The sequence below is a fragment of the Macaca thibetana genome, chromosome 7 (genome assembly GCF_024542745.1).
Source record: "Macaca thibetana thibetana isolate TM-01 chromosome 7, ASM2454274v1, whole genome shotgun sequence".
Taxonomy (NCBI): domain Eukaryota; kingdom Metazoa; phylum Chordata; class Mammalia; order Primates; family Cercopithecidae; genus Macaca; species Macaca thibetana.
In genome coordinates, this window is record NC_065584.1 from 73193285 (window position 1) to 73209905 (window position 16621).

General features: G+C 42.6%; 1 protein-coding gene across 1 annotated transcript in view; it reads left to right on the forward strand.

The window, feature by feature from the left end:
• SNX6 (sorting nexin 6) overlaps window positions 1-16621 on the forward strand; it is a 72260-nt gene that overhangs the window by 18720 nt on the left and 36919 nt on the right. Inside the window, exons 3-7 of the mRNA XM_050798115.1 lie at window positions 1319-1423; window positions 2621-2731; window positions 7058-7179; window positions 9646-9769; window positions 16088-16183. Coding sequence (XP_050654072.1) covers window positions 1319-1423; window positions 2621-2731; window positions 7058-7179; window positions 9646-9769; window positions 16088-16183 — 558 coding nt within the window. The remainder of the gene's footprint in view (window positions 1-1318; window positions 1424-2620; window positions 2732-7057; window positions 7180-9645; window positions 9770-16087; window positions 16184-16621) is intronic.

Here is a 16621-nt window from a genome sequence, read left to right on the forward strand (position 1 = left end):
ATTGTTTAAAGAGTAAGAAAAACATGAAGTTTAAAAATTTAAAACAAGAAGAGTCTTCTTTTTTTTTTTTTGAGACGGAGTCTCGCTCTGTCGCCCAGGCCGGAGTGCAGTGGCCGGATCTCAGCTCACTGCAAGCTCCGCCTCCCGGGTCTACGCCATTCTCCTGCCTCAGCCTCCCGAGTAGCTGGGACTACAGGCGCCCGCCACCTCGCCCGGCTAGTTTTTTGTATTTTTTAGTAGAGACGGGGTTTCACCGTGTTCGCCAGGATGGTCTCGATCTCCTGACCTCATGATCCGCCCGTCTCGGCCTCCCAAAGTGCTGGGATTACAGGCTTGAGCCACCGCGCCTGGCCAAGAAGAGTCTTCTTATAGATGAGAAAGTGGAAGCACTATATAGGGAATATATTCATTTCTTCAAATGTAGCTTATGGAGTTATTTATTGAGTACTTACTGTATGTTAGTATTTTTCTTAGCACTTTACATTAATGTATTTAATTATATTTGATAGTTTCATCGTATATTCCTGAATATAAAGAGGCAGGAGTTAAACTTGTTGTTTGATAGTCTTTTTATTATTTTTCTTGTGCTTCAAGACAGACACATTCCTTAATTTTAGAATACTTGAACTTAAATGGACCACTTTCTTGGAAAATAGGTTTTTTGGGTTTTTTTTGAGACAGGTTTTTTTTTTTTTTTTTTTTTGGTTTTTTTGTTTTGTTTTGTTTTGTTTTTTGTTTTTTGAGATGGTTTTGCTCCGTTATCCAGGCTGAAGTGCAGTGGCATGATTACTGCTCACATCTCCTGCCTCAGCCTCCTATGTAGTGAGACCACAGATGTGTGCCACCATATTTGGCTATTTTCTTTCTTTCTTTTTTTTTTTTCAATTTTTGTAGAGACAGGGTCTTGTTATGTTTCCCGGGGTGGTCTTGAATTCCTGGACGCAGTCAGTCCTGCCTCAGCCTCCTAAAGTGCTGGGATTACAGATATGAGACATCACATCTGACTGAAAAGAGTTTTCTTTTTGAATTAAACTGTAACTAAACTATAATTAATCATGATTAGCTCGGTGACTTAAGTAAAGCAAAATATAGTTGAATACTATAAAATGAAAATTCTAGAATTGAATACTACAGTATTAAGGTAATAGCGTTGCCCAAAGCAGCTGCTTCAAAATGTATATAATATTTATATTATATGGACATGAGTACCTCTTTAGACTTAATCTTTTGTTATTTTTGTTTTGTTTTTGTATTGTCTGAGAAAAAAATTATATAAAAGCACATGATTTTCATTAAGATACTGGTTTTCTTCTTCCAGCTTAAAGCAATAAATGTAGATCTTCAAAGTGATGCTGCACTGCAGGTGGACATTTCTGATGCTCTTAGTGAGCGGGATAAAGTAAAATTCACTGTTCACACAAAGGTAAATGTGATTTTGTACTTTCTATTATTTTAGCCATTTATTATACTACATATGTGATATGTTGACTGGTACTTGGATTTTAAACATAATTGGAAAGAGACTATTTTAACATAAATAGGTGTAGGAAAATGTACTTTTTTTAGATTAATATTCTGAGAATCAGAACCTAGACAGAGGGCAAATTTAATTTTTTCCAAATTTTTATTAGTATCTTTTATCATTCTTGTTACTTTCAATTTCATTTTTCTTTCTGTCAAATTACTGTCTTACAAATGATTATTATTACTATTTTTTTTGAGATGGAGTCTCTTTCGTCCAGGCTGGAGTGCAGTGGTGTGATCCTGGCTCACTCACTGCAACCTCCGCCTCCTGGGTTCAAGCAATTCTCCTGTCTCAGCCTCCCAAGTAGCTGGGACTGCAGGCACAAGCCACCACGCCCAGCTAATTTTTGTATTTTTAGTAGAGATGGGGTTTCACCATATTGGTCAGGGTGGTCTCTAATTCCTGACCTCAGGTGATCCACCCAACTTGGCCTCCCAAAGTGCTAGGATTACAGGCATGAGCCACAGTGGCCAGGCACAAATTATTATTGTTATTAGATTTCAGTTCTTGAGTGCATTTTCAGATTGCAGATTTCTTTCCTTTGTTTGAATAGGTGAGTTTAATATACATTAGTAATGTAACTTTTAAGTAACTGTAGCAGTACAATATAATAAGAGTCTGTCAACTTACTTTCCCAACAATCCGAAGATAATTTTGTCCAGATATCTCAGGTTTTATGATAGACTTTAAAGGGCACTGATGGTCTTGAAATAAGATGAATTTTTTTAAATGATAGAAAATATTTATTAAAAACTTTTTAAGGCCAGACACAGTGGCTTGTACCTATAATCCCAGCACTTTGGGAGGCCGAGGCAGGATGATCGCTTGAGTCCAAGAGTTCAAGACCAGCCTGGGCATCTTAGTGAGACCTCATCTTTACAAAAAATAAAATTAACCAGGTGTGGTGGTTCGTACCTATAGTCCCAGCTACTTGGGAGACTGAGGTGGGAGGATTGTTTGAGCCTGAGAGGTTGAGGCTGCAGTGAGCCGAGATTGTTCCACTGCACTCCAGCCTGGTGGCAGAGCAAGACGCAGTTTCAAAAAACTTTTTAGTGTAAATTTGATTTTTATTCAAGAAAATCTCTATCTTTACAGAGTTCACTGCCAAATTTTAAACAAAACGAGTTTTCAGTTGTTCGGCAACATGAGGAATTTATCTGGCTTCATGATTCCTTTGTTGAAAATGAAGACTATGCAGGTTATATCGTAAGTATTGAGACTCCATTTTAATTCCATTTTCTAGGAGGTTTTAGGTACTTTATTATGTTTTGGAATATTGTTTAGCATTTTTTGTGAACTGTTTTTTTGTTTTGTTTTTGAGATGGAGTCTCACTCTGTTGCCCAGGCTGGAGTGTAGTGACTCCATTTCGGCTCACTGCAGCCTCTGCCTCCCGGGTTCAAGCAATTATCCTGCCTCAGCCTCCCAAGTAGCTGGGATTACAATCACGCACCAACACACCCAGCTAATTTTTGTATTTTTAGTAGAGACAGGGTTTCACCGTGTTGGCCAGGCTGGTCTTGAACTCCTGACCTCAGATGATTCGCCCACCTCGGCCTCCCAAAGTGCTGGGATTACAGGCGTGAGCCACCGTGCCCGGCTCTGTTATGTTTTTTAGAGACAGAGTCTCACTTGTGTTGCTCAGGCTGGAGTACAATGGTGTGACCTTTGTTCACTGCAACCTCTGCCTCCTGGATTCAGGCGATTCCCCTGCCTCAGTCTCCCAAGTAGCTAGGATTACAGGCACCCGCCACCATGCCCTGCTAATTTTTTTTTTGTATTTTTAGTAGAGATGGGATTTCACCATGTTGGCCAGGCTGGTCTCCAAATCCTGACCTCAGGTGATTCTTCCTGCCTCGGCCTCCCAAAGTTCTGGGATTACAGGTATGAGCCGCCACACCCAGCCTGATATGTTTTTTTAAATTGTCAGTTATGAAACATGTTTGGTTACCACCTTTATCCTGAAATGTTTTCTTAGGGGATGTGGGATATGTTACGTTCCCTCATTTAAACTTAATTTCTTACCGTTTGTTTGAATTGAAATGGGCTTGTCCTAGGGACTAAGGAGATGTTACAAACCATACTGGTTTTAAAACCGTGGTTGGGGCTGGGCGTGGTGGCTCATGCTTGTAATCCCAGCACTTTGGGAGGCTGAGGCGGGTGGATCACAAGGTCAGGAGTTCAAGACCAGCCTGGCCAAGATGGTGAAACCTCGTCTCTACTAAAAATATTTTTAAAAATTAGCCGGGTGTTGTGGCAGGTGCCTGTAATCCCAGATACTCGGGAGGCTGAGGCAGAATTGCTTGAACCTGGGAGGCAGAGGTTGCAGTGAGTCAAGATCCCACCACTGCACTCCAGCCTATGTGACAGAGCGAGCCACTGTCTCAAAAAAAAAAAAAAAGAAAGAAAAAACCATAGTTGGACAGATACTTAAGAGTTGGAAGTCTCGGCTGGCCACGGTGGCTCACGCCTGTAATCCCAGCACTTTGGGAGGCCAAGGCAGGCAGATCACCTGAGGTCGGGAGTTTGAGACCAGCCTGACCAACATGGAGAAACCCCCATCTCTACTAAAAGTACAAAATTAGCCAGGCCTGGTGGCACATGCCTATAATCCCAGCTACTCAGGAGACCGAGGCAGGAGAATCGCTTGAACTCAGGAGGCGGAGGTTGCGGTGAGCCGAGATCACACCATTGCACTCCAGGCTGGGCAAAGAGGCACGGTGGCTCACGCTTGTAATCCCAGCACTTTAGGAGCCTGAGGTAGATGAATCACCTGAGGCAAGGAGTTTAAGACCAGCCTGGCCAACATGGCGAAACCCCGTCTCTACCAAAAATACAAAAATTAGCTGGGTGTGGTATTGTGCGCTTATAATCCCAGCTAAAAAAGTAGATAACTTTTTTTTTTTTTTTGGAGACAGGGTCTTCCTCTGTCACCCAGGCTGGAGTGCAGTGGTGTGAGTTTGGCTCATTGCAACCTCCGACTCCCGGGTTTAAGCGATTCTCCTGCCTTAGCCTCCCGAGTCACTGGGACTACAGGCGCCTGCCACCAGACCAGCTAATTTTTGTATTTTTGTCAGAGACGGGATTTCGTCATGTTGGCCAGGCTGGTCTTGAACTCCTGACCTCAAGTGATCCTCCCACCTCGTCTCACAAAATGCTGGGATTATAGGCATGAGCCACCACACCCAGCCTCAGGTTATCTAATCTTAATATGTACCAGATGTGACCAGTCATGTTTTCTCACGCCTGTTTATCCCAGCAGTTTGGTAGGCCAAGACAGGCAGATTGCTCTAGCGCAGTAGCTCAAGACCAGCCTGGGCAACATGTTGAAACCCTGTCTCTACCAAAAAAAAAAAAAAAATTAATAATAATAAAATAAATATGTGCCAGATGTTATAGTAAATAATAGATGGTTATTGTGGTCTCAGCTGTTAACCGCATTCAGATTTCTAAAATTTTTTTTTTTTTTAATCATCATGACCTGATTTCATCTCCATCCTTGTGGCTTCCACCCTTTTCAGTAATTTGTTTTCTTTTTCTTTTCCTTCTTTTTTTTTTTTTTTGAGATAAGGTCTTGCTCTGTCACCTAGGCTGGGGTATAGTGGTGCTAAGCATAGCTGAATGCAGCCTCCAACTCCTAGGCTCAGGTGATCCTCCTGCCTCAGCCTTCTCGGTAGCTAAGACTACAGGTGTCTACACCCAGCTAATTTTCAAATTTTTTTATAGAGAAGGGGTCTCACTCTTTGCTTAGGCTGGCCTCAAGTGATATTCCTTGGCATCCCAAAATGTTGGGATTACAGGCATGAGCCCCCACCATGCCCAGCCAACAGTTCTTATTTATGGACCCTTCCTCCTAAGACAGTTTTTTTTCTTACATCTTTCTCTTGAATGATATATCTCTTCTAAATCTTACATTTTTATTTAAGGTAAGTGCTTACTTACTCCCTGACTGTGGATGAATAGAGTGAAGTTAGTCATTAATCTGTGTCTTGTTCTTTTATTTTCTGTGTGTGTGGTTTTTTTTTTTTTTTTTTTTTTTTTTTTTTTTTGAGACGGAGTCTTGCTTTGTCGCCCAGGCTGGAGTGCAGTGGCACCATCTCGGCTCACTGCAAGCTCTGCCTTCTGGGTTCACGCCATTCTCCTGCCTCAGCCTCCGAGTAGCTGGGACTACAGGCACGCACCACCACGCCCAGCTAATTTTTTTTTGTATTTTTAGTAGAGACGGGGTTTTACCGTGTTAGCCAGGATGGTCTCGATCTCCTGACCTCGTGATCCGCCCGTCTCGGCCTCCCAAAGTGCTGGGATTAGAGGCGTGAGCCACTGCACCCGGTTTGTTCTTTTATTTTTAAAACAGTTCTTTCTTCTTGGTACATTCCTCCAATCCAGGACCCGTTTTAACATCCCTTGCTGCATTGTAATGTATTCATGAATTTAAAAATTTTTAATTAGTATTAATTTTAAAAAACACAATAGCATAAAGCTATTAGGAGTTCATTAATTTTTAAAATGCATTTTTGTTGGCCGGGCGTGGTGGCTCACGCCTGTAATCCCAGCACTTGGGGAGGCCGAGTCAGGCAGATCATGAGGTCAGGAGATCGAGACCATCCTGGCTAACATGGTGAAACCCCGTCTCTACTAAAAATACGAAAAGAAATTAGCTGGGCATGGTGGCAGGAGCTTGTACTCCCAGGTACTCGGGAGGCTGAGCAGGAGAATGGCGTGAACCCAGGAGGCAGAGCTTGAAGTAAGCCGAGATTGTATCACTGCACTCCAGACTGGGTGACAGAGCGAGACTCCGTCTCAAAAAAAAAAAAAAAAAAAAAAAAAAAAAAAAACATTTTTGTTTAATCATACCATTTATATACTTTTGGAAAGTGATATGCGTATTTGTTACACGTGTTCAGTCTGTGGTCAGAGCTTAGTACACACATGAATTTGAGGATTCCAGGTTGCTGTGGGAGTCTGCAGATTGAAATTTATTTAGAATTGCTGTTCTAATAGCAGAAAGTAGTTTATCTATGCTGTATTTCTTCTTTAGTGTACAGGACCTCAGAACTCTTTTTTTGTTTGTTTGTTTTTTGAGACAGAGTCTCGCTTTGTTGCCAGGCTGGAGCGCAGTGGCACGATCTCAGCTCACTGCAATCTCTGCCTCCCTGGTTCAAGCAATTCTCCTGCCTTAGCCTCCCGAGTAGCTGGGACTACAGGCGTGCGCCACCACACCCAGCTAATTTTTGTATTTTTAGTAGAGACAGAGTTTCACCATGTTGGCCAGGATGGTCTCAATCTCTTGACCTCATGATCACTTGCCTTGGCCTCCCAAAGTGCTGGGATTACAGGTGTGAGCCATTGCGCTTGGTCAAAACTCTTAATTTTTGCAACTAGTCAAGTTCTCCAATCTGAATTTGGGTGTTCCTGGTGTTCAGCTCATTCTGGATACCCTTAGCTTTCCCAGACACAGTCTTTTATGGTGGCAGTAGTACAGTGCTTCAAGAAATGAAAATTTCCTTAAAATTAGTGATTTGGTCCTGTTACAGATTCCACCAGCACCACCAAGACCTGACTTTGATGCTTCAAGGGAAAAACTGCAGAAGCTTGGTGAAGGAGAAGGGTCGATGACGAAGGAGGAATTCACAAAGATGAAACAGGAACTGGAAGCGTATGTGATTTTTTTTTTTTTTTTTTTGTGGTCGTTGTTGCCTTTGTTAATTGTGCTTGCCTTTTTTGGTGTTTTCTGATATCCCATCATTTTAATTGTTTCACCATGGAGACCCTGTCTGGAAGATGCAGGTTTAAGTCACACAACGAGTATTAATGATCATGATCAGAGCCTACAGGAAAATGATAGAATAATTGTCTCCACTGTAAAATTATTTAAATTCATATTTGAAATAGACCCTGAAAGTTGAAAATGGAAGATCCAAAAGCTTATTTTAAAAAAGTAAAAGGTCCAGTCTGTCTTTGGACTTAGGGGAAAAAGAAATAGAGAACATGACTTTTTAAAGCAGAATAGACATTGTTTTGTTTTATTTCTATTTACAAAGCTTAGTTACTACCAACCTAGTTCTCTTTTTTCAATGTGGACATATTGCCATAATTCTCAAAAGAGAATGTACTGAGCAACTACATATATTCTGTTTTCTTAAAAATGCATGTGTATGCAATGCGAATTATCACAATTTTTTCAAGAATCTAATACATTTCTGGTATATATGAAACTAATACAGTCATTTCATGAAAAACAGTTTTTAACTATTCTCTAGTTACTTTGCTTCTGTATTCTTTTCCCTTTGGGCAGAAGCCACAGGCAGAGAAAGGAAGAAAGGGAAATTATGTACAGGTTGAGTATCAGTTACACAGAATGCCTGGGAGTACATTTTGGATTTTAATTTTTGTTTTTTTTTGGACTGTTTCCTTTATACTTACTGATTGAGCATCCCTAATCTGAAATCTGAAATGTTCTGATGAATATTTCCTTTGAGCATCATGTCTTTGTTTAAAACTTTTCAGATTTTGGAGTATTTTAGATTTCAGATTTTGGGGTATATTTTCAGATTTTCAGCCTATATTTCATTTTTAGTGTATTTGCTAAACATACAGAATCTTTCCCCTTTTATTAAACATTTGGAGTAATTTTGAATTTGCTGGATATGTTTCTTTTTTTTTTTTTTTTTTTTTTTTTTTTTTGAGACAGTGTCTTGCTCAGTCGCCCAGGCTGGAGTGCAATGGCGCGATCTCAGCTCACTACAAGCTCCGCCTCCTGGGTTCACGCCATTCTGCCTCAGCCTCCCGAGTAGCTGGGACTACAGGCGCCCGCCACTATTCCCGGCTAATTTTTTTGTATTTTTAGTAGAGACGGGGTTTCACCATGTTAGCCAGGATGGTCTTGATCTCCTGACCTCGTGATCCGCCCGTCTCGGCCTCCCAAAGTGCTGGGATTACAGGCTTGAGCCACCGCGCCCGGCCTTGGATATGTTTCTCTATTTTGAGAGTTGTACAAGGAAATAATTTTCCTTAGTTATCATCTCTGTCACTTTTTTGGGTCATTTCTCCCCTTCATACATTTCCTCTCCTCTTCTTCCACTAGTTTCAGTTATCAGTTATATATTGACACTGCTACTAGACTCCTCTTCAGGATGCTAAACTCTTGAAAAGATAAATCAGCAAAGCAGGTCTTGGATGCAAGCAGTGGTCTGATAACAGACAGATATATATTCAAAGTTTTTAAGACTGAAAACTGGAAATGAGCAGAGCACATTAATATAGAAGAATCTGTGATTTTCCAGTGGCCCTGATCATGATTCTTTTGTGGTCTGGTTAGGGGTTGGATAACAGAGAACCTTGGGTTTATTCTACTGCTACCTCCATCCTCTGCATCCTTCTTTTTTGTCTTCACTGAATGACTACCCTCACAGAGATCAAACTTCTCCCAACATTGGTCCTGCTGGTTTGCTGGTTTGCTGGTATGTAAAACTTACCCTTCTTGCACGTAGTTGAAGCAAGAATATCAGGCCTTTTCCTTGAATGTTTGGTTTTTTTTTCCCCCAAACTGACATGTATTACTTTGTGGTCTCTGAGATTCACTGCTGGTATTAAAATATTTTAAACACATTTCCTTGGTGTAATGGCAAAAAAAAAATCAGTTTCTTCGTAGTGTGTTTCTTGTGTGTTTAGGTAATTAGATGAAAATAATTATTAACGTTGAAAATATGCTCACTGAGGTTTGGGTTTTAATTTTTTTGTACTAAGTTGTTTAAAAGCAGTAATTGGATATTGAATCATTAAGATTCTATCAAATAATTTGTAGCATACTTTCTCTAGAGCTGAGAACAAGCAGCCCTATAGTTAACTTTAACATCAACTCTCATAGTAAGAAAAATTTGTAAAACTTAAAAATATTAACAATCAGATATAAATATTATTAACTGGCCTGAAATCTTTTTCAAACTGGGTTTTATGTATTTCATTAACAGTTCAACTAAAACCTTTGTTTACATGAATTATATCTTTGTATCTCTAATTTTGCATTTGGAATAATCCAAAGAATATTTTCTGAAAAAAATTGTTGCAGGTGACTTTTTAGTTGATGGAGTTTTTTACCTTTAATTTTCTGTATTGTTTCTAGTGAATATTTGGCAATATTCAAGAAGACAGTTGCGATGCATGAAGTGTTCCTGTGTCGTGTGGCAGCACATCCTATTTTGAGAAAAGATTTAAATTTCCATGTCTTCTTGGAATATAATCAAGATGTGAGTATCAAATTGATTGGTGGTCAAGTTTTCTTTCTTTTTTTGTTTTTGAGACGGGGTCTCGCTCTGTTTCCCAGGCTAGAGTGTAGTGGCATGATCTTGACTCACCGCAAGCTCCGCCTCTCAGGTTCACACCATTCTCCTATCTCAGCCTCCCTAGTAGCTGGGAGTACAGGCGCCCGCCACCACACCCGGCTAATTTTTTCTATTTTTTAGTAGAGAGGGGAGTTCACCATGTTAGTAGGGATGGTCTCGATCTCCTGACCTTGTGATCTGCCCGCCTTGGCCTCCCAAAGTGCTGGGATTACAGGCGTGAGCCACTGTGCCTGGCCCACGTTTTGTTTTTAAATAGTCATTGGAAAAGGCAAGAGTAGTTAGAAAAGGCTCAAGGCCTTTTTTTAGAATGTTTGTATTTTTCTCTTTTTTTTTTTTTATTGAGACAGAGTCTTGCTCTGTCATCGAGGCTGAAGTGCCGTGCCACAATCTCTGCTCACTGCGACATCCTCCTCCCAGATTCAAGTGAATCTCGTGCCTCAGCTTCCCAAGACTATGCACCTGTAGTCCCAGCTAATTTTTTTTTTTTTTTTGAGATGGAATTTCGCTCATGTTTCCCAGGCTGGAATGCAATGGTGTAATCTCGGCTTACCAAAGCTTCTGCCTCCTGGGTTCAAGCGATTCTTCTGCCTCAGACTCCCAAGTAGCTGGGATTACAGGAATGCGCCACCATGCCAAGGTGATTTTTGTATTTTTAGTAGAGACGGGGTTTCTCCATGTTGGTCAGGCTGGTCTCGAACTCCCGACCTCAGGTGATTCACCCACCTCAGCCTCCCAAAGTGCTGGGATTACAGGTGTAAGCCACTGCGCCCAGCCTAATTTTTGTATTTTTAGTAGAGATGGAGTTTCACCATGTTGGCCAGGCTGGTCTCGAACTCCTGACCTCAGGTGATCCACCCGCCTCAGCCTCCCAAAGTGCTAGGATTATAGGCGTGAGCCGCGCCTGGCCTGTTTGTATTTTTCAAGTTAAGTGACACTTTTTCAGTAGTAATGCAGTTATTTCAGTAGAACTTGAGTAGATTAATTGACAGAATGAGAGTTAAGCATGTTACTAGCCAGGCATGGTGTCTCATGCTTGTAATCCCAGCACTTTGGGAGGCTGACCCAGACAGATCACCTGAGGTCAGGAGTTTGAGACCAGCCTGGCCAACATGATAAAATATCTCTACTAAAAATACAAAAATTATCTGGGCATGGTGGCGGGTGCCTGTACCAGCTACTTGGGAGGCTAAGACAGGAGAATCACTTGAACCCGGGAGGCAGAGGTTGCAGAGAGCCGAGATCGTGCCGTTGCACTCCAGCCTGGGGGACAAAAGTGAAATTCCCATCTCAAAAACTAAAAATAAAAAATAAAAAAATTGTGTTACTGGTTGGGCGTAGTGGCTCATGCCTGTAGTCCCAGCAATTTGGGAGGCCGAGACAGGTGGATCACAAGGTCAGCAGATCGAGACCATCCTGGCTAACATGGTGAAACCCCCGTCTCTACTAAAAATACAAAAACAATTAGCCGGGCGTGGTGGCGGGTGTCTGTAGTCCCAGCTACTCAGGTGGCTGAGACAGGAGAATGGCATGAACCTGGGAGGCGGAGCTTGCAGTGAGCTGAGATCATGCCACTGCACTCCAGCCTGGGCAACAGAGAGAGACTCCTTCTCAAAATAAATAAATAAATAAATAGGCCGGGCGCGGTGGCTCAAGCCTGTAATCCTAGCACTTTGGGAGGCCGAGACGGGCGGATCACGAGGTCAGGAGATCGAGACCATCCTGGCGAACACGGTGAAACCCCGTCTCTACTAAAAAATACAAAAAACTAGCCGGGCGAGGCGGCGGGCGCCTGTAGTCCCAGCTACTCGGGAGGCTGAGGCAGGAGAATGGCGTAAACCCGGGAGGCAGAGCTTGCAGTGAGCTGAGATCCGGCCACTGCACTCCAGACCGGGCGACAGAGCCAGACTCCGTCTCAAAAAATAAATAAATAAATAAATAAATAAATAATCGTGTGACTTCAAGGGACACTGATTTTTTTTTTTTTGTAATCCTTAATTGCAAATCTCTTGAGAAGTAGGGGCGAGGCACGGTGACTCAGCCTATAATTCCAGCACTTTGGGAGGCCGAAGCGGGCGGATCACGAGGTCAGGAGTTTGAGACCAGCGTGGCCAATATGGTGAAACCCCGTCTCTGCTTAAAATACAAAAATTACCTGGGCTTGGTGGCTACATGCCTGTCATCCCAGCTACCTGGGAGGCTGAGGTAGAAGAATTGCTTGAACCTGGGAGGCGGAGGTTGCGGTGAACCAAGGTTACGCCACTGCATTCCAGCCTGAGTGACACAGCGAGACTCCGTCTCAAAAAAAAAAAAAAAACAAAAACAAAAGAAATAGGGTTATCACATTGACTAATGTTCTTAAATTTGAGTTCGGAGTCTTCTGAAGCCTTGTAGAGAATTCTGAGGAGGTGATTGAGCTAAAGAATTCCAGATTTGGGTAAATCATTGACTCTCAATCTGTTTAACTGACCATTGGTGCTGATCAGTCGTTATTTTTCCCTTCCCTACCTAAAAACTTTTTTTTTTTTTGAGATGGAATCTCTCTCTGTCGCCCAGGCTGGAGTGCAGTGGCACGATCTTGGCTCACTACAACCTCCGCCTCCCAGGTTCAAATGATTCCTCTGCCGCTCCCGAGTAGCCACCATACCCAACTAATTTTTGTATTTTAGTAGAGACAGGGTTTTGCCATGTTGATCAGGCTGGTCTCAAACTCCTGACCTCAGGTGACCTGCCTGCATCAGCCTCCCAAAGTGCGGGGATTACAGGTGTGAGCCACCGCGTCAGGCCAGGGTGGTTGCACTTTAACGATTTCTTCGTTCATAGTGCTGGCAAAAAATTTTTTACTGAATCACTGATACAAATCTTGGAACCTATGTTTGGATGACAAGATTAATTCATAATTTTCGCAGAAAATAAATGTAGCATAGTGCTCATGTACTTACAGGTTAACCTCAAGATCAAAGAATTTGGGCCAGGTGTGGTAAGTCACACCTTTAATCCCAGTACTTTAGGAGGCCGAGGCAGGAGGAGTGCTTGAGCTGAGGAGTTCGAGACCAGCCTGGGCAACATAGTATGACTCTGTCTGTTTAAAAAAAGAAAAGAAGAGGCCGGGCGCAGTGGCTCAAGCCTGTAATCCCAGCACTTTGGGAGGCCGAGACGGGCGGATCACGAGGTCAGGAGATCGAGACCATCCTGGCTAACACGGTGAAACCCCGTCTCTACTAAAAAATACAAAAAACTAGTCGGGCATGGTGGCGGGCGCCCGTAGTCCCAGCTACTTGGGAGGCTGAGACAGGAGAATGGCGTAAACCCGGGAGGCAGAGCTTGCAGTGAGCTGAGATCCGGCCACTGCACTCCAGCCTGGGTGACAGAGCGAGACTCCGTCTCAATAAAAAAAAAAAAAAAAAATGAAAAGAAGAAAGAAAAAAGCCGGGTGCGGTGCCTCATTTCTGTAATCCCAACACTTCGGCAGACTGAGGCAAGACATTCACTTGAGGCCAGGAGTTCAAGACCAGCCTGGGCAACATGGTGAAACCCCCATCTCTACTAAAAACACAAACATTAGCTGGGCGTGGTGGCGCTTGCCTGTAATCCCAGCTACTTGGGAGGCTGAGACATGAGAATCACTTGTATGTGGGAGGTGGAGGTTGCAGTGAGCTGAGATTGTGCAACAGCATGGGTGACAGAGAGGTTCTGTCTCAAAAGAGAAAAAAGAGAAAAGAAGCTAAAGTTTGTGAGTAAGGATGAGATGCTCAAAATTTGATTTGGGAAAGCTGTCCCAGGCAATAGAATGGATTGGAATAAGATGAGAATTATTAACTAATAGATCAGTCTAGGAAAGAGATGATGAAGACTTTACTAGGAGAATAGGAGTGGAAAGGGACAGTTTTCAGTCATTTGCTGGTAGAATTTGAGCTATGAGGAAAAGGAAGAAGTTGTAGAAATTTCAAGATTTAAATGAGAAGTGTGGAATTTTAGGGAACATGTTGGAGTCAGAAAGACTGTTCGGATGAAGGGGCCGCAACTCAAAGAGGGAAGACAGAAATTTTGGAGTTTAGATTTTTTTTTCTTTTTTTCTTTTTTTTTGAGATGGAGTCTTGCTCTGTTGCCCAGGCTGGAGTGTGGTGGTGCGATCTCAGCTCAGTACAACCTCTGCCTCCCAGGTTCAAGTGATTCTCCAGCCTCAGCCTCCCGAGTAGCTGGGATTACAGGCACGTTTCACCATGCCCGGTTAATTTTTTTTTTTTTTTTTTTTTTTTTTTGAGACGGAGTTTCGCTCTTGTTGCCCAGGCTGGAATGCAATGGTGCGATCTCGGCTCATGGCAACCTCTGCCTCCCGGGTTCAAAAGATTCTCTTGCCTCAGTCTCCCTAGTAGCTGGGATTATAAGCAGATGCCACGACGCCCAGCTAATTTTAGTATTTTTAGTAGAGATGGGGTTTCACCATGTTGGTCAAAGGTAGTTTCGAACTCCTGACCTCAGGTGATCCACCGGCCTCGGCCTCTCAAAGGGCTGGGATTACAGGCGTGAGTCACTGCGCCCAGCCCAGAGATTAGATTTTAATGAGCACTGTGTTAGAGTCATCTAATGTGAGGTTACAGTCACAGTCTCCATGTAAGGAAATCATGTGGGCAATTGGATATAACATGTAAGGTTAAGGAACGAGCTTATGGGTAGTATTCTAGTCTGTTTGGCTGCTATAGCAAAATACCTTAGACTGGCTAATTTATAAACAACAGAATTTATCATTTACAGTTCTGGAGAATGGGAAGTCCAAGATCAGGGTGCTGGCAGATAGCGTGTCTGGTGAGGGCGCTGTGCTTCATAGGTGGCACCTTTTTGTTGTGTCCTCACATGGCAGAAGGAAGGGGCAAGAGGGTAACATTCCCTCAGCCTCTTTTATAAGGACTAATCCCATTTATGAAGGCTCCACCCTCATGACCTAATCACTTCTCAAAAGCCCCACCTATTTTTAAGAGATGGAGTCTTGCTGTATTGCCCAGGCTGAAATGTAATGGCTTTTCACAGGTGCAGTTATAGCACATTGCAGCCTCAAACTCCTGGCATCAAATGATCCTCCCACCTCAGCCTCCCAAGTAGCTGGGACTCCAGGCACGAGCCACTGCACCTGGCTCAGGCCCACCTCTTCTTAATTATTATTACCTTGGGAGTTAAGCTTCAAGATACGGGCCAGTTGTGGTGACGCATGCCTGTAATCCCAGCACTTTGGGAGGCCGAGGTGGTTGGATCACCTGAGGTCAGGAGTTCAGGACCACTCTGGCCAACACAGTGAAATCCTGTTTCTACTAAAAATAGTCGAGCATGATGGTACATGCTTGTGGTCCCAGCTCCTCGGGAGGCTGAGGCAGGAGAATACCTTGAACCCGGGAGGCAGAGGTTACAGTGAGCCTAGATCACGCCACTGTACTTCAGCTTGGATGACAGAGGGAGACAGTGTCTCAAAAAAAATTTTTTTTTAGCATATGAATTTTAGGGGGACACATACATTCAGACCATAGCAGGTAGTGATAGAGAGTTGTGAGTCATTTACATAAAGGTGGGCATTGAAGCAATGGAAGTACACAGGAATTAGATGGGTTGCTCCTTTATGGAGCACCCTGATGCAGCAAGTGCTAGGAGTCAAAGAGTTAGCTGCTGCTTGTTGGTTTTGCCCTTGGATAACCATTCATGTTGTTCAAAGTCATCTTTTTTGTGTCCCTTGTGCTATAAATTGCTGACCCCAAAAGCCAGACAAGAGACACTTGGATGAGTGCAGAGTTCCAAATGTATAGGATATGTATTCAGAGTTATTGTGGAATCGTACAGTAGTATATTGTGCCCCAATAAATTTTACATGTTTAAAGGAATTCCCGAGCCAAAATTTTAATTGTCTATTAAATTTTATACAGCAGTGTTTGACAAAATATGATGAGAGGGCTGCTTGCAACAGAATTATCAGATATGCTCATAAAATGTTAAATATCTAGGCCTTCTTGTTGACCAACTAAACCTGAATCTTTGAGAGTGAGTCCTGAATATCTATATTATTACCAAACTCCTTTTTATGCCCTAAAGTTTGAAAATCATTGATGTACATGATGAAATTGCCACTTATATATTAAGATTAAAAACTAGGATCCTTTTGAGATTGCCATTTAAATATCAAAGAAAAAGGAGGTACTGCTTTCCTTTTGTAACCTTAAAAAATGTTAAATTACCTTTCAGTTGAGTGTGCGAGGAAAAAATAAAAAAGAGAAACTTGAAGATTTCTTTAAAAACATGGTTAAATCAGCAGACGGAGTAATCGTTTCAGGAGTAAAGGTAAGATTTTACTTGATTAACTGTGGTATTGAGACTTCTTTTAAAAGGGAGATAGATTGAGATTTCAAATGTGCAGAATTAGAGTAAAAGACATTTGTACGGTTAGAATCTTTAGTCCTAGGAACAGGAGGAATCCCCTTGACCTGGATTCCTCTCCTTAGAGCGTCCCCTTCTACAATGGATGAGAAGTCTTAAGCTAAGGGAATTTGCCCGACTGCAGCCCACACCCCTTCCCTTCACATCAGACCAGGTTACAGGTTTCTAGAATCCCCTATTTCCCTACCCAAATCCCAAGCCTTGCAGTTCCTACGTGGGCAACGTCCCTGAGTTCATGCCATTCATGTGTATTCCATGAGTGGTTAAGGGGCGATCATGGGGCAGGTGGGTGGAGGGGAGGGACAGTGTGCAATTTGGAATGTCCACCCACATGCACATGAA